A 27,762-nucleotide genomic window follows, 5' to 3' on the forward strand; every position below is an offset into this window, starting at 1 on the left:
GTGGTAGAACGTTGGTCTGCCGACTGAAAAGTCCCAGGTTCGATTCTGGTCAAGGGATTGTACATTGGTTGTGGGCACATCCCCGGTAGGGGCTGTACAAGAGGCAGCTGGTCGATGTATTTCTCTCATCGACGTTTCTAGCTCTCTATCGCGCTCTCCTCCTCTCTGTAAAAAATCAATAAAATATATATTTTTTAAAATGTCAACTCTTACAAAATAATACTAATTTAAAATATATATATATATATATTGATTTCAGAGTGGAAGGGAGAGGAAGAGAGAGAGAGAGAAGCATCAATGATAAGAATCACTGATCAGCTGCCTCCTGCATGGCTCACATTGGAATCGAGTCTACAACCTGGGCATGTGCTCTGACCGGGAATTGAACTGTGACCTCTTTATTCATAGGTCAACACTCAACCATTGAGCCACACTGGCTGGGTAGACTACAGTTTTATTATTATTAGTGTCCTGGGAAATGAATATATTTTTCTGAATGTTAATAAATTCTCCTTTATTATAGCCATTTGTATTTATATTCTAATGTAGCATTTCTCAATCTCGTTGGCCTTAGCACTTCTTCTTTTTATTATTTTGTTAAAATATATTTTACTGACTTTCCACAGAGAGGAAGGGAGAGGGATAGAGAACTTTTCCAGAACAAAATAAAATGGTGAGAAGAATGACACTGTTACATATTTTTCATTAAGTCTGAAGTTAAACCACGTCATGTAGCCTCCAGAAAAATGTTTGTTCATGAGAGAATAAGAGTTGAAAGGGCAGCAAATAACATTTTAGGCTTATTGTAAAGATAATTTTGACCTCATGAACCCCTATGGGGTCTCAGGAATCACACTTTGAGAACTGATGCTCTAACAGATGAAGAAAAATTCAGAATTCCTACTCCAGCATACACCAACACTGGTTTTCATTTAAAGATGGTAACTGTCCAGTTAATGGAGAGCCAGGTTTTGTGAAGTACTGCAGTCACAAACTGTAGTCAGTCATTTCTAGTTTTTTTGTGGAGCAATGATACATATCTTGCCTTTCCCCCATCTCAGAACTATCATTGAGTGGTCAGAGTCCCACGACAGAGGCTATGGAAAGTTTCAGACTGCTAAAATGGAAGACTTCACCTTCAATGACTTAAAGATTAAAATGGGTTTTCCCTATTTATACTGCCACCAGGGAGACTGTGAACATGTAGTTGTCATTACTGACATAAGGTAAGTGGCATGACTCAGAACATTTTATTTCTTGTTTTCCTTTTCTGTGTTTTGCAGTGTAAAAGCACGGTTGTATTTTTAATAAGAGGAATAAAAGTAATTATCGGTCCAGCTTAGCTTGGCAACAGCAAAAATAAGTGCTTTCCATTCAGTGACTAATTTTGCATCCTCTATTGTTCATTTTGGGGGAAATATATATAATGAGAAATGCTTTACTGTTTATTAGAGGGTTAAATTTTTTTATTTTTATTTATTTTAATATATTTTATTGATTTTTCACAGAGAGGAAGAGAGAGGGATAGAGAGTTAGAAACATCGATGAGAGAGAATCATCGATCAGCTGCCTCTTGCACACCCCCTACTGGGGATGTGCGCGCAACCAAGTAGAGGGTTAAATTTTTGTGAGTACTTTTTAAAGTGTCTCCATTTGTGTACTAGACAGCTGTTACTCAGGTAGTAATCATCCAAATTGCATAGCATACAGGCCCTTTGCAAATTTGCAGCCATATTTCTCGGTTTCTTATCTTTTTGCCAAAATTTGTAGGAGTTAAAGGGGAACTGGAGAAAGGGAAGAATAATTCTAATATTTGACCAATATGAAGTCTCAATGCTTTCATAAAGATTTTAAGTGGGAAGAACTAAAATAGTTTTAAGATTAGTTATAAATTTTATATATAGCTGGCGGCTTTTATTTATTTAGGACATCTCAATTTATGAGAACAATATATATGAAGAAGTTCTGCTCTATCCCCAGTGGGATTCCTTCTGTGAGGCCATTTTAAGATTCCATGAGGAGCAATGATGTACCCATGTTTCTATTATACCAGTAATAGGAACGATGCATCAGAAAAGTCCTAGCTTTTCTTTGGGATCTTCGTTAACAGGCTCCAAACCTCAACCTTCACTCTTTACACAAAAACTTCAGACTTGGAAAAGAAAAGCATGGGATGCAAAATAGAATAGATAAGACATAAAAGGAACTCTTGAAATGATGGGAAAGGAAACCCCAGAATGATAGCTGGCTGGCAGAGCGGGAGAACAGCTCCCTTCAGAGACTGGAGCAGGATGGAGGGCTTGGAAAGTGTGTCCAGAGCTGCTAGACCTCCAGTTGGTGTGTACCATATGGAGAAGATGTTTACTGCTCTGTCAGAAAGTAGGGAACTGGATTAGTGACAGAACAGTGAAAGCTCAGCACATGCAAACATGAGAGAATTAGTACCTACAAAACAAAGTGTTACACAGTAAAAGGAACCTATAGTCTGTTATGTATCCCAATAGTTCAGATGGTAGTATTAATGCATCATAATTTAAACATTAAGCATTTATTTAACCCAAATTAGAGTAGTTCTGTAGAGACATTTTAAGGGACTAAATTAAAGAGAAACAATTGTCCCTTGGGTAGAACTTTTGAAGAGCCAGGAGAGCGCATAAACCATAGATTTGTATGAATTTCAAAGTTATATACACTTATTTCTTGAATAACGTGTTCTTTAAATTTTGTTCTGGCTGCTCTTACATTTCTTATTGTGTAGGCATATTGCTGCACAGTGTTATTCCTTAAATTAAGGGCAATTTGGAGCGTGATTTAGACTGTCATTTTCATCTTACAGGTGGATTTAATCATATGCCATTCCATAGTTTATTAGTACATTGTTTCAAAAAAGTTTATTAGTCAAACTTCTGATGGTGAAGTTGATATATTGCTAATTTCCTACTTAAAAAATAGCCCTAACCGGTTTGGCTCAGTGGATAGAGCATCAGCCTGTGGACTGAAGGGTCCTAGGTTCGATTCCAGTCAAGGGCATGTACCTTGGTTGCGAGCACATCCCCAGTGGGGGGTGTGCAGGAGGCAGCTGATCAATATTTCTCTCACTGATGTTTCTAACTCTATCCTTCTCCCTTCCTCTCTGTAAAAAATCAATAAAATTAGAAAAAGTAGTAATAACAAAATTTTAGAATGTCAGACTAGGAACCATTAGAATACTTCTTGAGCAGCCCTTCTTTTTCCAGATGAAGAATCAGGTCCAGCATGGTTAAGGGACTTACCCAAACCCACTCAGTTGATGAGTAGCATAAAGATTAATTTTCACTCACAATATCTTAAAGCCCTGCCACTTCATATTACACCAGGAATCAGATTTAGATTTTAATAGAGGCTTTAGTAATCAAGAGCCCTGTTGTGACACATAACCAGTTAATCTAGGTAAATAGCTAGATAAAATACTTAGATAAATTAGTTGCTCAAACTATCATATATAATAAAAGCCTACTGTGCAAATCAACCACACAGTGGGAGGACCGGTCATTGTGATGCACACTGACCACCAGGGGGCAGATGCTCAACACAGGAGCTGCCCCCAGAGGGAGGCTATTGGCTGCAACCCCCAATTGCCCCAGATGGGCCCTGATCGCTGGCCAGGCCTAGGGACCCTACCTGTGCACAAATTTCATGCACCTGGCCTCTAGTGTTTCATAAAAAGGTACTAAGTTCTAAGTAAAGCAAGGATTCTGTGATGGAATACATGCAAGAAATGCTGCATATATCATCTCAGAAAGTCACTGTGCATGTTACAATGAAGGGATTTGGAAAGTTCCATAGAAAGCATTGTTTGATCCAAAATGCTCTTTTGGAGAAAGTGTTTCATGGAACACAATTTGGTCAAACCTGGTGTGCAGGTCAACGTATATTAAAAACTTTTATGAGCAAAATTTGAAAAAGAAAAAAAAACCTACTATGTTATATGTTTGATTCTTTACAAATCACAGAAATTTGTATAATTTAATAGCTTCATTTATTTTTCTCATTTACAAAAGGCTTGTGCATCGGGATGACTGCTTGGATAGGACACTTTATCCCCTTCTTATCAAGAAGCATTGGCTATGGACCAGAAAATGTTTTGTTTGTAAAATGTACACAGCCAGGTAAGTGGTTATCTTTTTTTCTTTTTCAGCAGTATTTAAGTATTTTTTTACTTTGGTATTTCAATTTTTTTCTGAGTTGAATCTGAGGGCTTATACTTTGGAGTGTAATAATATAAAGGGTTTTCCTATTTAGTAGGGAAGTGCTGCAGAACAGATTAGATTACAACTGCATTTTAAAACATCTACAGCATTAGTCCAGGGGTAGGTCAAAAGTTTAGTTGACAGTGGTCAGTGTCATCAGGGAACCATGTTCCTTTCCCCTGCAGTTTACAAAATCAGCCTCATCTGTCGTTTCTCCACAATGAAAAGATAGCACAGCCCAGTAGGTATGGCTCAGTGGTTGAGCATCTACCCATGTACCAAGAGGTCACTGGTTTGATTCCCGGTCAGGGCACAAGCCGGGTTGTGGGCTCGATTCCCAGTAAGGGGCATGCAGGAAGTAGCCAATTGATATTTCCCCCTCTCCTTTCCTCTCTTTAAAAAGAAAAAAATTAATAAAAACGTTATTTTATTTTTTTTAGAAAAAGAAACTAACACAGCATCTCACATATGAGGTCAAAATATGGTTTTATAGCCCTAGCTTGTTTGCTCAGTGGATACAGCGTCAGCCTGCAGACTAAAGGGTCCTGGGTTTGATTCTGATCAAGGGCAAATGCCCAGGTTGCCAGTTCAATCCCCAGTAGGGAGCATACAGGATGTAGCCGATCAATGATTCTCTCTCATCATTGATGTTTCTTCCCCTCTCCTTTCCTTTTCAAAATCAATTAAAAATATATTTAAAATATATATTCTAGGTGTACCGGTTAATAATGGCAGATTTTGTAATCAAAGAAAACAATTTCAAGAAAAACATCAAAAGTGCTTTATTCAAAGTAATGCCCACCATCGCTAGCTACACATTTCCCCATCTTTCAAGTAATTTGTGCGTACCGTCCCAATTTTCTTGTTTTGAGGCAGACCATTCAGAGACCCAATTTTCTACTTCTTCCTATGTTTTGAAATGCTGCTCAGAAAGTTCATGTGCCATCGATCAAAACAAGTGGTAATCTGAAGGAGCAAGGTCTGGTGAATATGGCGGGTGGGTTAATACTTCCCAGGCAAGATCTTTTAACGTGTCTTTAGCTTGTTTTGAAGTGTGTGATGGTGCCGTTACCATGAAGCAAAATTACTTTGCCGTGTTTTCTGGCACATTCTGGTGGTTTCACAATCAAAGCATGGTTCAAATAGATTGTCAGGTAGCCATCAGTATTATCGGTTTCACCTGGTTTCAGAAGCTCATCATATAACACACCTTCCTGATCCCACCACACACAGAGCATTGCCTTTTTTCTGAAGCAGTTTGGCCTTGCAGTCCATGTTGATGGTTGACCTGGATCAACCCATGATTTTGTGCTTTTGGGATTCTCAAAATAAACCCTTTTCATCACCAGTCACAATTCAATGCAAAAAAAAGACTCTCTTGTGCTGTTGAAGCAATATTTTACTGACTTTTTGGTTTCCCATTTGTCTTTTGTTCAGTTGATGTGGCACCCATTTTCCTTCCTTTAAAATCTTTCCCATTGCTTGTAAACGATTGGAAATTGTTTGCTGAGCAACATTTAATCTTTGTTTTGGGTTCCTCACCACAACATGCTTTTCCAAGTGATAAATAGGAAAGCATCAATCAGTTATTAGATCAAAATGGGAATCCAGGGATGTTAAAACATTCCATGAGAGAACAGAATTCAGATAAATTGAAAAAGCATTTTCTTGTGACTAGTAACATCTCAGTCAAGACATTTCAGTTGAATAAAGGTGCACATATCTCATACATATATGTGTTTTATCCTGAATTCTGAAACAGCTGAAGTTTTTAAATTAACCAGTATTAATTTACTAGTTAGATAAATTAAGCAAAAGTTTACCAGATCTATAGCATCTAACTTGCTTTTCAAGATGGCCTATTAGAAGGAAAGGATTATGTTCATGTTGACAGTTTACTGGATGGGCATGCCATAATTAAGTGTATGATGCTTTCAGTTATGGATTTGTACTCTTCTCTACTTACCTTCAAGTAGTCCTTTCAGAGAAACCTGCAGTTTCTCTGTTAGTTGCCCTTTTGCCTTGTAGAGTATTGCTAATGAAATATCTGTATATACTGTATTTCCTGGCGTATAAGACGACCCCCTAATTTTTACAGTTAAAACATAGGTTTAGGCCTATATTCGCTGTATAAGACTACCCCCCACTTCAAAGACAAGACTTACTTTGCCGTCAAGATCTGCAGGTAATTTTTGTGCAATTTTGATCTTTTGCCCCCAATTTTCGGTTGACTATTTTTCGTTTTAAAAGTTGTCTTATACGCCGGAAAATACGAGTATATATTATAAAGTATTATAATTATGAATAATACAGGATGAGGAGTTAATCGTGGGAATGTTATATTTACATATATTACAAGTCATAATTCACAGCAAGAGAAAGTTGATTATCTTTTTTTTTTTTAAACTACAGATGGGTGACCAACAATGACAGTTTTGCACCAGATGATCCATGTTTCTTTTGTGATGCTTGCTTCCGAATGCTTCACTATGACTCAGAAGGCAACAAACTGGGAGAATTCCTCGCTTATCCTTATGTTGATCCTGGAACGTTTAATTAATAACCAATAAAAAGTGTACACTGTAAGAGTATGACCAACCTGAAATAATCAGCTAAAGTTAACTTCACTCCACCCCCAAAATTTGAAATTACAGATTTTCTTATAAAGTAATTTGATTTAAATGATTAAAAATATATTTTACTATTACACAATATAGTTCATATTTAGTTCAGTGCATTTTGCCCATCTTAAGTGTATTTATCTTACAGGAGTGCTTTATATATTAAATATAAATCCTTTGCCATGTATATGTATTCTGATTTTCTCCCAGTCTATGGCTTGCCTATTCATTGTATCCTAACTACTTTTCTGCTAATCATTAGCAAAATTCAATTAGTGTTACATCAAGTGTTGGAAGTACTTTGAAAATTATTTGAAGAATGTGAACACCATATATCATGAGGCTTCCAAGGTAAAGATTTTTCAAATATCTAATAATCTCAGATGGCTCTTATTTTGGTAGGAACTATGGACAATAAACATTTTACTTTAAAGTATATTTATTGATTTCGGTGAGGAGATAGAAACACCAATGATGAGAATCATTGAGCAGCTGCCTTCTACACACCTCACATTGCAACCCTGGCATATGCCCTGACCAAGAATCCAACCATGACCTTCTGGTTCGTAGATCGACACTCAACCCACTGAGCCATGCTTGCTATGCAATACAGTAAAAACTTTAATAGTAGACTCATTACATGAATAATGAACATAAGATCTTGAATATATATGCTCATAGCTTTACATAAGTACCATTTAAATTGAAGCTTCATTTCTTGACTTTGTGAATCACATGGTATGAGTTTAAAGTGTTGATTTAATATTTTTATGATTCAAAGATTTCATGTACTATGACTAGTGGGACATGGAAAATCAAGATCCTATGAATTGCTAGCTCTGGCTCACTTATTCTTGGGCAATAACACTCAGTATCCTGTATATAAAAACACCAGCATTTTTTTTCTGCTCAGCTCTTCATTCTTTTGGCTCCCTATAATTCTATTTATTTTCTTCTCTCATTCTGGGCCAAAGAGCAACTATGAAAATTCCAAGGTTTAGAGCAGTGTTTCCCAAACTTTTGACATATGTGTACCCCTTCTATAATTTTCCTAACACTGAGTACCCCTCGTACTCATGAGAACGTAGAATTAGGCGCAGCTAAGCACGGAGCAGTGCATATCCCCACCAAACCTGGGAGTACGCGTACCATACTTTGGGAAACACTGGTTTAGATCATCAGGAAAAATTGTAACTCCTATTTTGAAATTTTTCTGGAAACCTGTGTTGTTTTTTGGTAGGAAATTAAAATGTTGTTTAAAACTTCACTTTCCTTCTAGGTTATATTTATAAATTCAACTAAATTCCACACTCCCTGGATGGGTAAGAACAGACATTAACCATAGAAATAAAATACTGATTGAAGCCTCTAAGCCTATGTGTTTTAAAGGTTGGCAGTAAAATGTTTTATGGACTTAAATGCAACATATCCAGTTAAGTCTATTGGTGTCAAGACCACAGACAGCACCTGTTTCTAGTATGTCTAGCGGTATTCTTACTCACTGATTTCAGTCAGTACACCATAGAATCAATATAAATAAGTGAGCAGTTGGTCCAAATAAGCTATTACCTAAATTTTTACTTTTCCTGTTTCCAACAATGGTAAATTGTACTAATTTAAAATTCTGCTGGAAAACCAGATTTAACCAATTCCTCAAAGTTCCACAGGTAAAAATGAATTTATTGTTAAACTTCATTCCTTATAGGTTTTACAATAGTATGTATTTTTTTAAACTCATTTTCACCACTTCATATTCTCAAAACCAGAATTCCAGAAATTATCAGAAGCATTGATAATTTCTGGTGCCAGTTTATTTTAGTAGATAAAGAAGACTATTACCGTATTTTTCGGACCATAAGACGCACTTTTTCCCCCCAGAAGTGGGGGGAAAAGTCCCTGCGTCTTATGGTCCAAATATAGCCTACACATATACTTTAAAAAAAAAGTTTTTTTACTTGCCCGGCTCTGTGTGGTCTCTGTGTGCTTGCCCGGCTCTAAAATAGTTCTAAATGCTGCTGTTTACAGGGTTGATTACATGTATTTATGACTGTGATGTTGGGTTTTAATGCACATAAAATATTTTAGGACACTATTTGTTTCAGAATCTCTTTTTCTTCATTTCCCTTCTCTAAAAACTGGTGCGTCTTATGGTCCAGTGCGTCTTATGGTCCGAAAAATATGGTAGTTAAAATAATACTATTACTGAAATTCTTGTTTTATCACTAAGAATATTATCCTGCTTCTTAAGGTTAATTTTTTCACCAATGTTACAAAGGCTTATATATCTGCTTTCATTTCCTGGTAAAATCTAAATGGCTAATCCAACGAGGTTACTCCCAGAATTTATCAATGTATTATATATCAGTTAAACAGATCTCCCAACTTTCACACTGGCATAAAACATACTTTCTGTCAGAGATTTTATAGCTGCAAATTTCAGTGTTAAATACAACATGACTAAAGTTACTTATTTTATCTAATGAAGAAAACAAATGTGAAAATGCTGTGAACTTGAGTGAACATCCTCGGTATTTAGAAATGCATTAGATTTGATGTAATAATGGACATAGTCATCACAGAATCACTGTCCGTAAAAGCAGTGCCTGTTTCCTTAAACATCTCTTTCAGGCTTCAGCACCCTTGAAGGATACTTTGACATTTATTCCAATCACATCACAATGTCTTATCCTCTCAAGTTAATACACAGCACAAATCTGAACACATTTCTGCCTATACTTGTAGGTTCTTTTCTTAAGGTGTAATTATGGATTTGCTATTTCCAATAGATCGCCCTTTCTCTGGCCAGTCCAGTGGGACAAAGTTGTTACTGAAGCCTTCAGAGCCCTGTAGAAGCTTTTGCTTGTCTACAAGCCACCTCATCTTGACCTGGCATCTTCAACCAGGTAAGTGTGTGAGTACACTATGGTCCATTTTATTACCCTGCTCCTTGAAACCACATGACATAACAGCATTTATAAGGCTGAAAGTATTCCAGTCAAGTTATTGACACAGATAAAGTCCGATTCAGGTTCTCTGATTCAGATGGTACTTCTGAAAGTTTTCAAAATCATGTGAGAAAATCAACAATTGATTCTGCTGAGGCAAGCCTAATTTACTCTTGTGAAAATGCATTATAAAAACATACCAAAAATATGGGGTGGGGGTTAAGGGAGCGGTCCTAGCTCTCATTTAAATGATCTTTTAAGTGACTTATCCAGTTGTGGAATTTTGATCAAATTAAATTAAGCAAATTTAAATTAAGCAAATGCTCCTGAAAGTTCTTGGTAATTACTTATATGGCTTTTTCTTAAGAGTTCTGAGATTTTGTGAATCGTTGACAGAAATTTCTTTAAATGAGGATTAAGACTGGTTAGACTGTTGTAAGAACGTACTCTTGGTAAGCTATGAAGACCTGCTGGGTCACAGAATAAAAAGGGAGGGTGAACCAAAAATAACATTACCTTTATTTTTGACATTTTGAGCTTATTAGTTTCCCTGTTTCTCCAAACAACACGATATCTGTGATGACACAAAGAAATTACTCCCTTGGAAGCAAATCCAGAATTCCAACACATTTTTATACATAGCACAGAAGTAACTTACTAGTACAGTTTGTTAAAAAAAAAAAATTCTTTAATCAAAAGAAGTTTACATGTTAACACTTATGGCTTTACTAGAATAATCTGTCCAAATCTTAATAGTGCTAAGGATCAAACAAATATACGTAATAGCAAAAATTCCCTCAAAACACACCGAATCCTTGCTTCCATTTTAAGACCTCTCAAAATTAAAATTCCAACTACTGAAATAATTAAACTTTTCATCAATTGATGAAAACAAAATTATCTGAGCAGTCAAAACATACAATGTATGCCACATGCAAACACTTAAGCATTAAAAGCCTTTTCTCCATATTCATAGTTTCAAAACAAGTGTTTTAACTACTAAAAACCAACTGACCTCATCAAATGATCTTAGAAATACTATCTGTTAAAAGTTAGCCTTAAGTCTTTTGGGTTACTTGGTTCACCCTGATTTATTCCATATAAGTGAATGTTCAGACTATAATAAAAGCCTAACACCACTCCTTTGTCTGCTGCCTCAAAGCAATGAATATTTCCAATTTTTGCAATCCTGTCACATGTATGATCTAGAAATAAAATTCTTTTTGATATGGCCATTTTCAAATAGGTTAGTTTCCTTATATATCATTTACTGTATAAGCATCATGGATTGTTTTCCAATTAAAAAAATACTCAGTGACTTTAATGGGTGACTTTTAAAAAAAATTTCAGAAATGTTTCAAAAATAAACTTATTTAGTTTTCAGTTTCAGCTATACAGTTCATGTAAAGGATCTTATTAGATGGCTGAACCCTAGAGGCAGATTCATTCCTATATACAGCCATTCTGCTTTGTCAGGAAAGTCATGGGACTGCAAAATTGCCAGCCACAATATTAAATTACTTTATAAAGTTAACATGAGTTTTGTACCTTGTGGAATTGTTAGTTCAATGTCAGTTGATAATGTAGTTTTCTTACAAAAAGGCATACAGATGACACATTGTTACAAAGCAGCAGATAATATAGCACAATGTAGACTGAGATTAATTTTAGTTGGCAGGGAGTAATTATATAGAACTAACATTTTATCTACCATAAAAATGTGTAACCTACAAAAACCACAAACAGTTAAAAGACAGTCTGGTAAATCCAAGTTTGTAAAAACTATGCACAAAACCCACAGTATTGGGGAAAAGAGGAAGTTTTATACAAGAAGTTTTAAAAATGTAATTTTTTTCCACTATCAATTACACATTAACATACATACACTAATTGAAAATATGCTACAACCAATGTCTTAAAAAGCAGCTCAAAATTTCCTAAATGACTTTTCCCTCACATTTACTGTATAATGGAGCTGTTAATACTGCACAAGTACAATTAAGCAATGTTTAATTACTTTTAAACAAAGATTAATGAATTTCTTCCCTAAAACAAGTTTTAAACATCAAAACCTATGTTTATAAAAATGTAAAACTTTCAACAGTCTAAATACTTCTAATGAAAACCATTACAAACTTCTCAAATGTTCTTTATATTCCAGGTATGTCAACCTAGTTATCTAGCGCAGAATCCTTCAGAGATATTTCAGTCTCTCTCTCTTCACTGGATGGCCTAAAGAAAAGTGGGGGAAAAAGGTGTGACAACTGGGATTAGGGGATTTTTTTTAAATCACCAAAGATTTAGAGTTACTATTTTTGGTTGAAACTTTTACCATGTTCTATCTTCCCAATAATATGCAGATCAAGCACTGTATTTCAGGGAAGCATCAGGCCCTTTCCATCATTTCCTATTTTAAAATGGTTTTCTTTAGAGAACGTGAAAATGCTATATGCCTGTGATACCATCTTTATTGAAAAGATGTGATGTTACACAGGATTTCCCTGAATTTCAGAATTAGAAGGGATGCTTGATTCCTTGTCTTAATATACAGTGGAACAAACCATGAACATGGTAATTATGTCTCCATATCTAGAGTGGGTATCATAATACAAAATATCCTGAGATTCTAGATCTATTTTTTTTCTCCGGTCACAATTCAAGAAAGTATGAACCTAAGTCAATTATTAAAGGTGTATTTAGTTAACTTAGTCCAAGAAAGAATAGTTATTTTTTAAAATCTGGATTCCTGCCTAGCTATTCCTTTGAATACAGTGGCAAATTAGTGGGAAATAAAGATTTTTTATGATTTTTGCCTTTTTTGTATCTTGTTTACTGAATACAGGAACTGACCAAAATATAATCCCTTCTATAAACAACTTTGGAACAATGATGTGATATAAAAAGCAAACACATTACAACCCATTAAAACATGTCCTCACTTTTTCTTACTGCTGGTCTCATCTTTGCTTTCTTCATTGCTATCGCCATTGTGTTGTGGTTGATTACTGTCTTGAGCATCAGATCCTCCATTTAGAGTCTTTGAACCTTTAGGAGGAGTCCAACGGAAAAAAAACTGTTAGAGCATCTAGTACTTTCGATATCCTCTAAAGATCAAAGTCAAAAATAAAACATGGCCCTGAAACTTCTTACACTTAACATGTTTTATTTGTAATCCTTAGGTAGACCTGAGGCACACAGTAAGAAGCAGGGCTGCTGCACATAGTCACAGGAACAGGAGGTATTGTCATTAGTTTGATTATCCCATTTGTCACTGTTATCAGCAAGAGGGTAGTGCAGCTCTTTGGAGCATTATGATTCATTATATTTTCAGAGAGAAAAAAACACAAAATCTCATAAATTAATGATATTTTAGAACAAAAAAATGTCAAAAATATTACTTCCTAACATGATTTTATGCCTTATTACTAAGTAAACAGTAAGGCTTCCATGTAAACTTAACCTGTATAGATTCCCTAATAAATGAGCACAAAAATCCAACTTCTGAACGTTGTTTCTACATTAAGCGGCTGCTGCTATGACTTTCGATAACATGGAATTTCAGGTACTGATTATTCTTTAAGAGTCTATCCCAGATAACATCCTAAAATATTTATGGTTCAAATGACATTATCCAGAATTTGCTTTGAAATAATCTTCAGGGATGTCACAGAAAAACTTGATGGGACTATACGATAGAACGATCACTTATTGTTGTATTAGGTGCTCAAGTTGGTGATAGAGGAATAAAGAAAGTTAATTTCTCTTTACTTTTGTGTAGGTAAGAAATTTTTCCTAATTTCAATTAAGAGAATAACTACTACTAATAGTGTTGATCTTTGAACAATATGGGTTTGAACTGTAGTATTTCATCGAATACTGTAAATATATTTTCTCTCTGTTTTTCATAACAATTTCTTTTCTCAAGCTTACTTTAAGAATATAGTCTATAATACATATACAAATTATGTATTAGTTGACTGTTACCATTGAGGCTTCCAGTCAGCAGTAGGCTATTAGTAGTTAAGTTTTGGGGAGAGCCAAAAGTTCTATGGATTTTTTACTGCAAAGGAGTTGGCACCCCTCACGCCCACATTGTCCAAGAGTCAACTCTAATAGTAAACACCATTATTTACTATTAATTTAACCTTGAAAAAGAAAAAACAGAAGCTAAGGTTAAGTATATTACTAAATTCTGCTATATACAGAAGAGACCTTTTTGTAATTTAATGTAGATAAGGTATTAATGACATATATCAAACTCATTTTCTTAAAAGCAGTCCCAACAAAGAATTTACCACAAACATACCTGTTTGTTCCTTTTCTAGCTTTTTGTTTGGCCCTTTCTTTCCTTGATCTTTGGTTTTATTAGCTTCCTCATGCTGTCTTTGTTCGGCAAGAGATTTATTCAGCACCTGTGTGATCACTGAATCTCCTTCACCAACCAAAAACATGTTCTTAAACTTGTTATACAACATGGTAGATTTTTCCATGATAATCTGACTCACTTTGAATCGTCGTATCTAAGAAAACAAAGTACATTCATAATTATTTTCCCAATTGATTTTTAAATGCTACTTTTTAGTGCAGTGGTTTTGAGGAAATTTAAAAATCGGCATGACTTAAGATCACTTACTTTTTTCAGTGTTGTAATCATCTCTGTGTGTTTCTGAGCTTGTTGCATTGTGACCTGAAGTGAAGCTAGTTCATCCAAGGCCTCAATACATCTGTCCACATCCTTTATAAAATAGCAATTTTATAACTGTTAATTACCACAACCTTTATGATCTACTTTTAAATATTACTTTTAAATTTTCAAATAACAAGGCAGTATAAAGTAACCAGTGATAGTCCCTTTTACTTTAAATTTATCCATATTTATAAAACTAAGAAAATATGAAGCTATAAAAGCAGTACTGTATTTTTAAATGAGGTAAACACTTACAAGATTATCAATTTTGAGTGAATTTTTTATTTCAGCATGTATCCTTTGAAGTCGAGAATCCATTGATGTTTCTATAAATTAAAATGTGAAACAGTAAACAGTTTTTCCAAAACCAGTATTTCTGTATAACAAGCAAAGTATAATGGAAAGATTTGGTGAATTTTTTAAATTTTTTTAAACCTTCCTGCATCACTAAGAAGTTATCTGCCGTTCTTAGTATTTGGTTTAGGAAAGCAACATTCATTATATAAGGGAAAACTCACCATCTACGTAGTTTCATATTTGTAAAATAAGCAGTCTGTACCCAATAGACTCTTAATTTTTAAACATCTGCTTCACCTTACACGTTTAAGGAAAAACAATTTCTATCTGAAACCAGATTTGTCAAAAAAAAGTGGGGAAATATCTAGCTTTTGGCAATGTTGCAAAAATTTGACTTAATCATATGAGCATGAAAACAAATGACTCATTAGCAAGTTCACTTGATTACATACTTATAATACAGGCAATCTATATAGAATTCATTAGGAACTTAAAATTTATTTGTATGATTTAAGAACATGAAATGACATATTTTAAAACCTACACATAAGAAAGTTTTGATTTCCTTTCTATGTATAATTTAAATCATCTTAGAAAGTGAAATAACTAACCTCGCTTCTTCTCCACTTTCTTAACTTCTGGCTTCTTTCCTTCATCTTTATTCTGCCTATCAAATGTTAACACAAATATTTGAAACATTGGAACTTTGTGACTATCAAATGTTCACAATCCCTTATGTAAAGTTAAAATCTTTTTCTTTAAAATAGTAAGTCAATAGCCTAGATCATAAGTAACTAATTTTTAGAACTCTGCAATGCCATAGCATTAATTGCTATAAATATAAGCAGAACTTGTAAAAAAAAAAATGCTGTAAATAATCTAACGATCTAATGTTTTATTGGCATCGCAAATAAAGTTTCAATAGTCGCCATGGTGAATTTTTTTCTCAACAGTAAATTGTGTATCGTTGCAAGACCAGTATCAGGGCCAACTGACAGTGAGAATGCTTATAATTGTTTCATAAATTCTACATCACACTTACTTTAAAAAGTAACGTATTATAAAAGACTGGTTTAATTGTTCCCATATCCCCGAAGGTTAATTTCAAGAGTTTGAAGCTCGTTTCCACATTAAAAAGGCTGTTTAAAAGATAATACTGTTTTATAAAAATGTTTTTGCCAATGTCAAGCTTAGATGATATTCACTAACATTTACATACCATTTCACAAATGAAAAGGTAATATGCTATTATAAATAACCATTTAAAATGAATTATTAATTTCTAGTACCTTGGCTTGGAGTTTGAGCCTTATAAACATTCGAATAGACAAGAACAAAAAATATCTAAAAATCAGGGTGTTTTTTAAAAAAAACTTTATTTTAAAATTTTGGTTACAGTTTCATTTTTGTTCTTAACAAGGCTATGTTTAATCTCTCGATTAAAAAAACAATTAAGATTCTAAAGAATTAAACAACAAAGGAATGTCAAGGGAAGGGCACAACTGCCCCAATGTCTGGGGTATGATAACTATTCCAGTTTAACACCTAACTTCGAAACAAAATTAAAGTTTATATTTTCTAAATGAAATAATGTACAACCACCATGTTTCCAGCTTATTCTAATTTTCACACACAAAGCTTCATTTTAAGCTTGGAAAAAACTTTTTCCCAACCTTATTATGTAGTGTGTACCTTACAGAAAATTTAACAATCATAACACAGTATTAATGCCATTAATGAAGTCCTCAATTTAGTATCTGGAACATTCTTCCATCAAAGGGGGGGAAGGGGAAATTCAGTCCAATGAGTCTGTCTCAAGATCTTCATCTGTTTGCTCCACTTGTATTTTCTTTTCAGTAACTGGATTAATGCTTTGAGCCCAAAATGAGATATATGTTTTATTACTGTAGATTACATGTTGTTTGGCTGGGAATACAATACAATAAACTTTATTTTGCATAATGCATTTCACACAAGCTGCATCTGAAATGCTTTACAGAGCAAAACTGTCCAAGTACAAAGTTTTGTAATAACAGGAGAAGGAAAGAAAACACAAATATTAGAATTTAAGAAAGTTACATTCGGAGGACATTAAAAAAGAAACTGAAACACAAAGGTAACGTATTATTAAGGAAGGATTGGGCTAGATTTTTTACTAACCAATGGCTAATTTTATATCTTAATATGGAGAGCACAATAAAGTTAAAACAAACAATGCAACAACTTTTCAGTGAAAGGATTGAAAAGGACAGGAAGAAAAAATAACTACTAATCACAGAAATGGTAAAAGTCTAGTCTAACAGATAAAAGGGAGTACCATTTCTGAGCTTTAGATCAGTTTTTATTACTCCCTCAAGCAGCTGAAACCACTTATATATCTTCCAAACTAAGAAAGCAGATGGTCAAATGTTACACTTGTAAAGAAAGGCTTTTGGCTTACAAATATATGAAGAAAAAGCACAAGTTTAAGGGTACTCTAAAGAATTAATGCTTATCATTAAGTCTCTTAGTGACCTGGAGCATGTTTTTAAAATCACTTCACTAAAAAAAGTTTAGTCAGAATAATGCCAGCAAAATATTTTTTTCAGAGAAAGAACTCAGAAGTGACAGTCTAAAGGTAATTAGGAAAACAAATGTAACACATGAAGCCTAATTATCATTGCCATTTTCCTTCCAATCAAATTATTTTGTAGAATAAAATTAAAGGGGAAAATTCCCTATGTTAAGTATATATAATAGTATCTTCAAGTATGGGAACTTTAAGAGAAATCAGGTTTGAACTAGATTTATATTATACACATCTAATGCAAACCCTGATGCCTTTAGATTTACTGGCTTTTAGGTTTCCAGCTGTGCTTTTGTTATTCTTGCTGGTCTTTTGAGGGGGGCCTGCTGGTGGTATGACAATAAGGATATTTCATTCCATTCTTTCTGTATTTAACATTATACAAATAAATAGTAGAGGATGTAGACACTTTCTACAGAGCCACTAACAGTAAAATCTTATCTGCACTTTGAGTTTAGATTAAAAATACAAAGGGTGATTACCCTCAATAAATTTCACCCTCTTAGAAAAGAAGGGATCCTAAAACAGAATTATTACTAATATTAGGACTATGTAATAGGAAAAAAAAATCACTTTAAAAGGCTTCTTAAGGTCTGGAAAAAGATGTCATTGTTTAAAAATGTCATGCTAGCTTTAGAAAGAAGTCAAAATTTAGAACAAGAAAATACTTACTGCTCAGTTTCCATTTGTTCCTCTTGCTTGCGTTTTCTATCTGCTGCTTCTTTCTCATGTTGGCCTTTCAGCATATTCCTCCTATGAGCAGTCTGAAAGTTCCTTCCACCTTTTCTCTTCTGTTTTGAGAATTAGGGTGGATTTAGCTCATCTCAGAATTATACATGTTTTTACTAACTTTAACTCTTCTTTTATGATTCTGGGAACTAAAATCTATTTTCTGCACTGCTATAGGATTGATGACCTTAGCTTAAAATGAAGTATGTCAGTATCTTACTGGTTTAGTGACAACTACACTGCTCAATCTATCCAATTTGAAATTTTTGGCTTCTAAAGTGTCAAGTAATCATATAAAAATAAAAGATCTATATAACCTGGGTCTACATATCTCCAAGGCTATACAAAGAAAAAGACGAATAGCTTAAACAAAATTCCTATGCAACTTGGTAACCAAATAAAGTAACACTGATAAAATGTAGAGCGTATGCCTAAAGAGTAGTAAGAATTTCAGTAAAATCTATGATCCTGTTAAACAATGTCATCCCCTAAATTTAATTTTTAACACTTTTATAACACTTAGTATCATATAATTTTGAAGAGCCAAGATAAATTTAGAATGCACAGTAAATTAAAGTTTAAAATATACTTTTAAACATAGCTAACTCAAGTTTATTCAGAAAGGTAAAGAAATTCAGTTTAACTCAAGTTTATTCAGAAAGGTAAAGAAATTTAGTTTAACTTGTAATCATATTTATAGACTTTCTCAAAGAACTACTTATCAACCCTAACTGGTTTGGCTCAGTGGATAAAGCATCGGCCTGCAGACTCAAAGGTCCCAGGTTTGATTCCGGTCAAGGGCATGTACCTTGGTTGAGGACACATACCAAGTAGGGAGAGTGAAGGAGGCAGATGTTTCTCTCTCGTGGATGTTTCTAGCTCTCTATCCCTTTCCCTTTCTCTTTGTAAAAAATCAATAAAACATATATTTTTTTAAAAAGAACTATTTATCAAACTAAAAATAAATATTTTATTTGATAGTTAAAACATTCTACCTTTTCACCTTCTTGATCATCTCCTTCCTCTTCAGAATCAGAGGTTGACGTAACCCCCGTTTTAGCTAAATTTTTCCTTTTAGATTCAAGTTCCTTCTTCCCCTCTTTTTTGTCTGGCTCTTTTCTTGGCTTATCTTCTTCCTTCTGGCCCTCTTCATCCTTTTTAAGCTGCTTTTTAGGTTGTTTTTCCTCTTGCCCCTTTTTCTTACTTTTGTCTTCTTCAGTTACCCTATTTTAGAGAATGCAACAATAGAAAATGAACTTTTATGCATAATTAACATTCGTCATTCAACTAAACTCTCAGTCAACCAAATAAGTGTTTAAAAATAAGCTATAATTTATTTTTAATTAAAAAATTTTAAATAAAATATAATTGGTAGTCCATCATCCAGTCACAAAAGAAGAGCACCCCTTTATATAAATTACAAGATTCAAAAACTATAGTGGATTTGGGCTAACAGGAAAGTGATTCTCACCCTCCCACCTTTTTTTTTTTTTTTTTACTTTTGTATAATGGTACTTATTCACTGGGGGCGGAGGGGGGGAGAAAATATATATATATATATATATATATATATATATATATATAAAACAAGTTGCCATTTTCTTGACTCTGTGGATATAGCAATGTGCAAGATGGTAAAAGTCCCAGAACCTTTTGAACTTATATTCTACATATTTTATAAGAAATTATGTTTAAAAAGTAGAAACACTGGGAAAAATACAATCGCATGGGAACTGCAAATGATCAAATATTGTAATTTTAGAATTAAAAGAAAATCTTTACAAGGTAAAAGGCTCCCAACTTATAAACTACAATACCAATTAAGTGTAGTATCAACAGTGATGGACTCCCTACTCCTTATCTCTGAGAACTTCAGCATTCCATCAGCACTGGATTTCAGATTTCACTAAAATAAGTCAACCTACTGAAATTGCTCACTAATCCTAACATACCATTGGATAGTATTTATGTAACAAGTACAGTAGATAAAACTGAGTATTTATGTTATAACATGCTCTAGAAGAATCAAATGATGCTAACCACATAATCTTATTGTGTGTGTGTGTTCAACTAAAGTAAAAAGAAATACAATTTGAAGTTTGGATGAACTGTTTTGAAACAAACCTTTTTTTTACTGTTTAAGGAATTCTACTGAAATTTTCACATTATACAATTTATCAATGAATTTGAAAGCTGGAAGGGGCCTATGTGACCTGGCTTTAACTGGATGGTAAACTGAACTCTAATATATTATTATACAACTAGAGGCCCGATGCACAAAATCCACGCAAGTGGTTCTGGCCCCCATCACTGTAGTGGCAGCCAGGAGCCTCTGCCACCTCTACCTCGGCCCCTGCTGCTGCGGATATTGGATCTAATTAGCATATTATGCTTTTATTATTATAGATTATTATAGAAAGGTAAAACTCTCACATGTGATAACTCATAAGAAAGTGGAATGGAATGGGTTGAAAGTCCAACCCATTCCATTTGACAAATCAGAAAATGATAGTGCAAAGTCAATAATTTGCCCAATAACCTCCTACCAGACTTGCTTCCTTGAACCCTTGAGAGATTATTAAATTGGAAAAGAAAGAAAATTACCCTTTAACTCTTTAGAAATTTTTGTCACACAAATGGATTTCTTCCTTTACTTTTAACGGATGGAAGAAAAAGCATGAAATAAAATTAACTTTCTTTAATATTTCCAAAAATGTGAATATTTTTATCATAATCAATTTAATTGAGATAGGAACAGAGTACAATGTAAAAAGCATTTTCATGGCTCTTACTAGCTACTGACCACTTGCCTCCCCAAAAATGTTACCCACCCTATGGATGGAAGCAGATATTAAAAATGCAAATAACCTTTGTCCCAACCCATCTGCTTCTAGTAATTTATTCTTGCCAATATATTTGTACATGTATATTTAGAAAATAGTGTCTTTAAAAAGATGTACATATAGTCCTGGCCAGTGTGCTAAATGCTTAGAACGTTGGTTCAATTCCTGGTAAAGAGAACATACCTGAGTTGCAGGTTCAAACCCTGGTTGGTTGGAATGCATATGGAAGGCAAGCAACTGATGTGTCCCTCTCACATTGAAGTTTCTCTGTCTCCTCTCCCTTCACCCCTTTCCCCAAAAATTATTGGAAAAAGATCCTAAGATGAGGATTGACCAAGAAAAGGAGGGGAGGGGAAGAAAGATCTATAAATGGGATGGATCTTAAGAATTATAATACACAATCGAATACCATACAGCTGTTTTTAAAGAAAAAAATGATTAGAAAGTGTATCCTAAAATCGCAAGAAATAGATAATTTCAAGGTTTAATGAATAATATCAAAGCAGAGAATTACAAAAATGTAATGATCACTGCTTGCTAAAAAATAATTCTCTCACTGGTCTTCCTTACCTCCTTCCATGAAAAACAGGTTTCCCCATAGTGACAACTTTCCTTTTTAGTAGGTCAAGTTACAAAAAGAAATTTGTATTTGTAAATTTCTTTAGTCTTATAATATTTAAGTAAGCAAAGCCTATTGCAAACACACCCAAAATATCTCAGTGGCTTATAACAAATATTTCTTAATTTACATGAGCATTATGAGATGGTTTCATTTCTTCTGGGCTTATTCCACTGTCATGTCATTTCAAGACCCACTGCAGAGAAGCTGTCAATGACAGATACATGCTGTTCCCATGGTGGAGAGTGGAAGTTTCAAAAGAACCTATACAGTTTAGCTGTTCATTCCACTAAGTTTGTTTTCAGATCCACATCCGAGAGTGGCTATTGCCAATCCCAGCCTACATATAGCATGAATTAAAAATATAGCAAGATACTGCTTTTTGCAGCTGTTCATCACCTCAGCAAAAAGCTGTTAGTACAAAGAAAGTGATACCAGCAACCCAAACATAAAATGTGACCTAGATGGCTTTGAAAAACCTTTCTGGTTTGGAAAACTAAACTCTATTATATAAATAGTATCCCAGCACACGATTCTGTGCACCAGTAAGTCACTGCTACCTTGTTGTAGCTCTCAGCTGCCCACTTGTAGTTCACTGCCCCACCCTCCTACAGATCTGTGATCTGGTCATTACACCCCAATGGATAATTAGCATATTCCTCTCTAATCATATAGGATGGACAAAACTGTCACATGTGAGAACTCAAAAGAAAATACATTCAATGAACTTGTGACTTTCAGTAAAGAGGTTTCAAGGTAGAATGCTGGGATCTCGAGTTGGCTGTTACCAAGATAAATAGGATACTTTAAGAAATGAGATTAAAAAAATAATATGAAAACAAAACCAACACAAAAATTTCATGCATTTCAATGTTGAAAGTTGCCTCTATCCTGTAAAATTTTTTCAAATTCAAAAACTGGGTCAAAGATCCAATTAAGGGTAAGCTGCCAGCCTTTCTTTAAGATTTCAAATTTAGTCACTTGCTCCTTCAGATAGACAAATGGAATAAAGAAACCAAGAGGTGTGCTCTCAGGAAAACCAACTCAAAGTGCCTGTAATTAAGTATAAAAAGATAAGAATGCTTGGCCAGTGTGGCTCAGTGGTTGAGTGCCAATCCATAAAACAGGAGGTTACTGGTTGGTTCCTGTTGGGAAATATGCCTTTATTGTTGAAAGTATTACATATGTCCCCTTTTTTCCCCATTGACCCCTTCTAGCACACACCTGCCCCCTGCCTTCACCCTGTTGTCTGTGTCCATGAATATTGTGCACATACTAGAGTTCTGATACACAAAATTCGTGCAAGGGTGGGCCTTTCTTCTCCCAGCTGCCGGCACTGGCTTCCCTCTGGCCACTGGCTTCATCCGGAAGCATGTTCGGTCTAATTAGCATATTATGATTTTATTATTATAGATGCATACAAGTTCTTTGGTTGATATCTTCCCACCTATCCCCACTTTCCCTCTGAGATTGGACAGTGAGACCACACTGCATACAAAGCTGACTAGAATGCAACACATACTAACAATACAGTATTATTACAAAACTAACAGCAGCCTACTTCAAAAGTAATGGAGATATAAAAAGGAACTTTTGGCCTCTAACTTATCATAGTCTGAAAGCAGACTAAGAACTGCTCAGCTGGTAAGGAGGATAACATTTGCCAATGAACTTTTCACATGCAACTCAGGATGATAATGAAAAGCACAGAACTCTCCAAGGAATCAGCCAAAAGCCGTGGAGAAAAATGGACTAGGATACTCTCAAGGGAGTCTGGAGACTTATCAAGGGAGATCTCCCAGTATGTTCCCAGCATAATTTCAGATTTCCTATGAACAATGCTGTGCACCTCTTAAACCTCTCCTTTCCAAATGGGAATATTTATTTTGGTCCCCCATCGCAGATCTACATGGGTGTCTAAAGGGGAGTGGAGAGCAGATAACCTGTGTTTTCAGTTCCTAAGTATCTAGAGCAAAGCCTTATGTTGATCACGAAGAGCCAGATGTGTCATGACTCATCTAAGGATCAGGATGAATGAGATTTATGTGGTATGTATTTTTAAAACAAAACATTTCATTTTTATTATTTTAAAAATATTTTTATTGATTCAAAGAGGAAGGGAGAGAAGAGAGATAGAAACATCAATGATGAGAATCACTGATTGGATGCCTCTTGCACACCCCCTACTGGGTTTGAGCCCACATCCTTGGCATGTGCCCTTGGCTGGAATTGAACCCAGGACCTCTTCAGTCCAAGGGCCAATGCTCTACTGAGCCAAACCAGCTAGGGCTATGTGGTATGTTTTAAAACAAAAACAAACTCACCTGCATATGTACCTAACTTAATTTCACAGCAATAGTTAAAACTATGTTGCAATTCTATGCCACTTTTCTCCCCCTCTTCCCCCATTCTTAGGAAGGGAGGAGAGAGAGATAGAAATATTGATGAGACAATCATTGATCTGCTGCCTCCTGCATGCCCCACACTGGGTATAGATATAGAGTCCACAACCTGGGCATGTGCCCTAACTGGAAATTGGACCGTGACCTCCTGGTTTATGGGTCAATGCTCAACCAGTGAGCCACACCGGCTGGGCTAAGTAGCATTTTTAAGTAGCATTTTTAAGAAAGCTATTCTGAAAGATTTGTGGAAATTGCTCCAAGAACACTTTGCCTAAAATTTCCTTAAACTTGTTTTACCCTGCATTTTCTATTATATCAATTTTAACTTTATGTAATAAAAAACAAGAGAAGTTTTCCTCATAATATTTAGAAAAATAGAATAACATATATCCTATACAATAAAACTAGTAAAAAAAAGCAGAGAGATTTATGCTTATAAGTCGGATGTCTAACATTGCATAACTATTTATACATCAAAAATGAACTTACATGTCACTCTCTGAAGGACAGGTCTGTTTTACCATTTTGGGTCTGCCTCTTGGTTTTGGAATCTTGGCTTCTGTAGCTAACGGAAAAAATTCTGTTAACTACCAGCTTTCCTCTGAAATATAAATCTCACATATAAAGATTACAAATGATATACAGAGAGGGCAAAAGTAGGTTTATTGATGGCAAAAAAGAACTCTGCTTGAGGATAGCTAACAGGTAAACTTCAAGAATAATGAAGGCTGGCAATATCAGCACTATTGGATTGTATTGAAGTGTACTGTGACATTCTTTGGAGTTAATTAAGTTATAATAATCGTAACCATATAAACAATTGTAAACATACTTTTGTCCATGTTAGAGGAGTATTGCTTAGTGGCTTATTAGATATACTATTATTTTAAGTTGTAAAGATAATATCCCTCTAACAAATCAAAAGAGCAACAGCTGAAAATATGAAGAGAGAGAATAACAGTAATTTTAAATCTGTCCTTAGTATGGCTGAGAGGACTTAAAAGAACATCCTTCACTGTTGTTTTAACAAAGTATGACAAAATTATGAGTTGCACTTGTATCTAATGCTCATATACATATTATAATATTATGTGTATAGGTAGATTCACAACTAAAAATTTGTAATCCAATTTCAATGCTGATGATAGCAACATACTGTAAAGGGTCTAAGCAAATAATGTAATAATCCTATATAATAAAGAGGTAATATGCAAATTGATCATCACTCCAACACACAAGATAGCCACCCACATGTGGACACAAGATGGCCGTCGCAAGATGGCCAGCAGGGGAAGGCAGTTGTGGGCGATTAGGCCAGCAGGGGAGGGCAGTTGGGAGGGACCAGGCTGGCAGGGGAGGGCAGTTAGGGGCAATCTGGCTGGCAGGGAAGCAGTTATGTGTCGATCAGGCTGGCAGGCAGAAGCAGTTAGGAGCAATGAGGCAGGCAGGCAGGCAGGCAGGCAGGAAAGTGGTTGGGAGCCAGCAGTCCTGGATTGAGGGATCCCAGATTGGAGATTGTGCAGGCTGGGCTAAGGGACAAACACGCCCCGCCCCCATACATGAATTTCATGCACCCGGCCTCTAGCTAAAAAATGTTAGTAACTTTGTTCAAATGCCCTTTCTCTTGCTTTCATTATGACTCCATTTGGAAAGCTTATGATCTCTAAAGTTAAGAGGTAAAACGAGCCCATCATTCATGTATAATAATTTAAACCTCACCACTGCCTCATTTGCCACTTTTAGGGGAAAATACAATAGGGATAAAACAGAAAATGACAAGTCCCAAGCAATTATCTCAAATTTAAACATTTCATTACATAGAGCAGAAACTAAATTGAACTCCTTTAAAACTTGTACATTATACATAACCAGTTGCCTATCCAACTATTCCAAAGAATCTGAGGCACAACACTTAAAATATCTGTAACATTAATCATAAGCCAGAGTTTTAAACATTTTAATCCTACCTGCAGGCCGTCCTCTTTTAGGACTCACTTTTAGATTAGCAGATGCTGTTGCTGTTGTCACTACTCCTGCCTCCTCAGTTTCTACTTGCTTTTCTGCCTGAATCACAAAGATTTAATTAACTTATTTAGCAAATAGTAGGCATTTCAGTTTTAGTCAATGGCCAAAGTATGCCACTCTAAGTTAACAAATTCAAATACATGCATAATTTTCATATGCTATTTTTCGTAAGTTGACTCATCAAGTGAGATCTTCAACTTAGCTTATAATTTTAGTGAGCAATTGTATGAAACAAGCAAAAACTTCACTTTTTAGATATTATTAACCTAAAAAAGTCATTTGGAAACATAAAGGTAATACTCTCAAGGCAAAATAGTAACCAAAGTGTAACATAATTACACTGTAACAGCACATACATTCTTTATAAATATACTTTAAATATCTAAAAATGCTAACACAACATAAAATCCAAGTTAATATTCTAGTATTAGAAAACTCAAGAAATTAAGTGCTGATTGTTTTTTAAACTGTTAACTTGTACACATTTTATTTTTGAATGGACTAAGGTCTGTTATTGTTTTTCTTTTAAATCTTCACTTGAGGTCATTCTTAGAGAAAGGGAAGGGGGAGGAGTAGAGGGAAACGGAGAGAGGGAGAGACAGGCAGAGAGAGAGAGACAGAGAGACAGAGAGGGGGAAAGAGAGAGAGAGAGAAACATAGATCAGTCCTCCTTATGTGCCCAACCAGTAATCAGATCTGCAACCCAGGTATGTACCGTGAATCAGCAATCCCTTTGTGCACATGTTGATGCTCAGCCAACTGAGCCACTCCAGCTGGGCTGAAAACTGTTATTCTTATTTTCCATACAGGGTGATTTACTACAGTGTAGAAAATAAATCCCAATGTCACTTTGTAGATTATAATGCCCCCAGAGACAATAACCCCAAATGAGAGTCAATTTAATTGATTCAAGTATTAAAGTAGAACAAAGGTTAGGAACCACTAATTAGAAAGGAAGTACAATCTTGATCATAATGGAAAAGGGAAGAAAGAAACAGTAAAGAGAACTGAGAAGAATGGGAGGACCACTATGAGCTGCTGCCCCACCTCCAATTATTTAGAATTCAACAGTAACTAGATCAACAAAATAAAGGCAATAATGAAAAAGCAAGCACAATCCAATGTTGATGAAAAAATTAAGACTCTTTAATTAACAATCTGATTTACAAACTTTTATGAGATAGTGCCCAATACTGCTAAGGATACGGATAATCATCCTATATAATAAACGGGTAATATGCAAATTGTCCGTTCAACCAGGAGTTCGACCAGGGGTTGGGGCCGGCCAACTGCCCATGCCCACCCCCCACACCAGGCCTCTAGTTCAGATAATAATTAATGATGCTCAATAAACTGGTAACACCTTTCTGAAATAATATCTTTATGAATGAACAGTGGCAATAAAGAATATACGAGTCAAACTCAGCAATCCCACTTCTAAGAGTTTATCCATTTTCTTTTTGTTAGTTTTTTTTTAAACATTTTTGCCTTTATAATTAGAATATAATGATGCATATAATAAGCATTATTAAAAGTCTTAATAAACTCATCTACTATAACTCTTGAATTGTTCTCAAGAAAACTGTTCCTAAACATTACCTCAGGTTGTTTTCCAGAATTTTTAGCATCTACAAACCACCTACCCCTACCCTAGGGAGCTGTGTTTTTACCAAGTCTCTCAGATATCAAAGATATCAGATATCAGAACTATGAGTGCTCCTTTTCTATTGAGGCATTAAGAGAGTAAAAGTTCTATAAAATTCAGTTCAAACTGTTGAGTCTTCACTTCAAAATAAAAC

General features: G+C 34.8%; 2 protein-coding genes across 11 annotated transcripts in view; one reads left to right on the forward strand and one right to left on the reverse strand.

The window, feature by feature from the left end:
- Nucleotides 1–10,296, forward strand: part of SNAPC3 (small nuclear RNA activating complex polypeptide 3) — a 28,758-nt gene extending 18,462 nt beyond the window's left edge. The window contains exons 7-12 of one of the 2 annotated variants that reach the window (XM_036434109.2): nucleotides 1,062–1,226; nucleotides 4,041–4,148; nucleotides 6,642–7,201; nucleotides 8,130–8,172; nucleotides 9,637–9,970; nucleotides 10,129–10,296. In XM_036434109.2, coding sequence (XP_036290002.1) covers nucleotides 1,062–1,226; nucleotides 4,041–4,148; nucleotides 6,642–6,789 — 421 coding nt within the window. In that variant the 3' untranslated portion in view covers nucleotides 6,790–7,201; nucleotides 8,130–8,172; nucleotides 9,637–9,970; nucleotides 10,129–10,296. Of the gene's footprint in view, nucleotides 1–1,061; nucleotides 1,227–4,040; nucleotides 4,149–6,641; nucleotides 7,202–8,129; nucleotides 8,173–9,636; nucleotides 9,971–10,128 lie in introns of those variants that run through there. The other variant, XM_036434110.2, reaches the window with a different exon arrangement.
- Nucleotides 6,547–27,762, reverse strand: part of PSIP1 (PC4 and SFRS1 interacting protein 1) — a 40,980-nt gene continuing 19,764 nt past the window's right edge. For 2 of the 9 annotated variants that reach the window (XM_045580253.1, XM_045580254.1), the window contains 10 exons: nucleotides 25,906–26,002; nucleotides 24,428–24,503; nucleotides 19,070–19,298; nucleotides 18,018–18,136; nucleotides 15,391–15,446; nucleotides 14,738–14,808; nucleotides 14,429–14,530; nucleotides 14,102–14,315; nucleotides 12,735–12,840; nucleotides 9,956–10,369 (listed from right to left, as the gene is read on the reverse strand). In XM_045580253.1, coding sequence (XP_045436209.1) covers nucleotides 10,108–10,369; nucleotides 12,735–12,840; nucleotides 14,102–14,315; nucleotides 14,429–14,530; nucleotides 14,738–14,808; nucleotides 15,391–15,446; nucleotides 18,018–18,136; nucleotides 19,070–19,298; nucleotides 24,428–24,503; nucleotides 25,906–26,002 — 1,332 coding nt within the window. In that variant the 3' untranslated portion in view covers nucleotides 9,956–10,107. Of the gene's footprint in view, nucleotides 7,221–9,955; nucleotides 12,028–12,734; nucleotides 12,841–14,101; nucleotides 14,316–14,428; nucleotides 14,531–14,737; nucleotides 14,809–15,390; nucleotides 15,447–16,191; nucleotides 16,883–18,017; nucleotides 18,137–19,069; nucleotides 19,299–24,427; nucleotides 24,504–25,905; nucleotides 26,003–27,762 lie in introns of those variants that run through there. The other 7 variants (XM_036434103.2, XM_036434101.2, XM_036434104.2 and 4 more) reach the window with 7 other exon arrangements.

This window comes from Pipistrellus kuhlii, unplaced genomic scaffold (genome assembly GCF_014108245.1).
Source record: "Pipistrellus kuhlii isolate mPipKuh1 unplaced genomic scaffold, mPipKuh1.p scaffold_m20_p_12, whole genome shotgun sequence".
Classification (NCBI taxonomy): Eukaryota; Metazoa; Chordata; class Mammalia; order Chiroptera; family Vespertilionidae; genus Pipistrellus; species Pipistrellus kuhlii.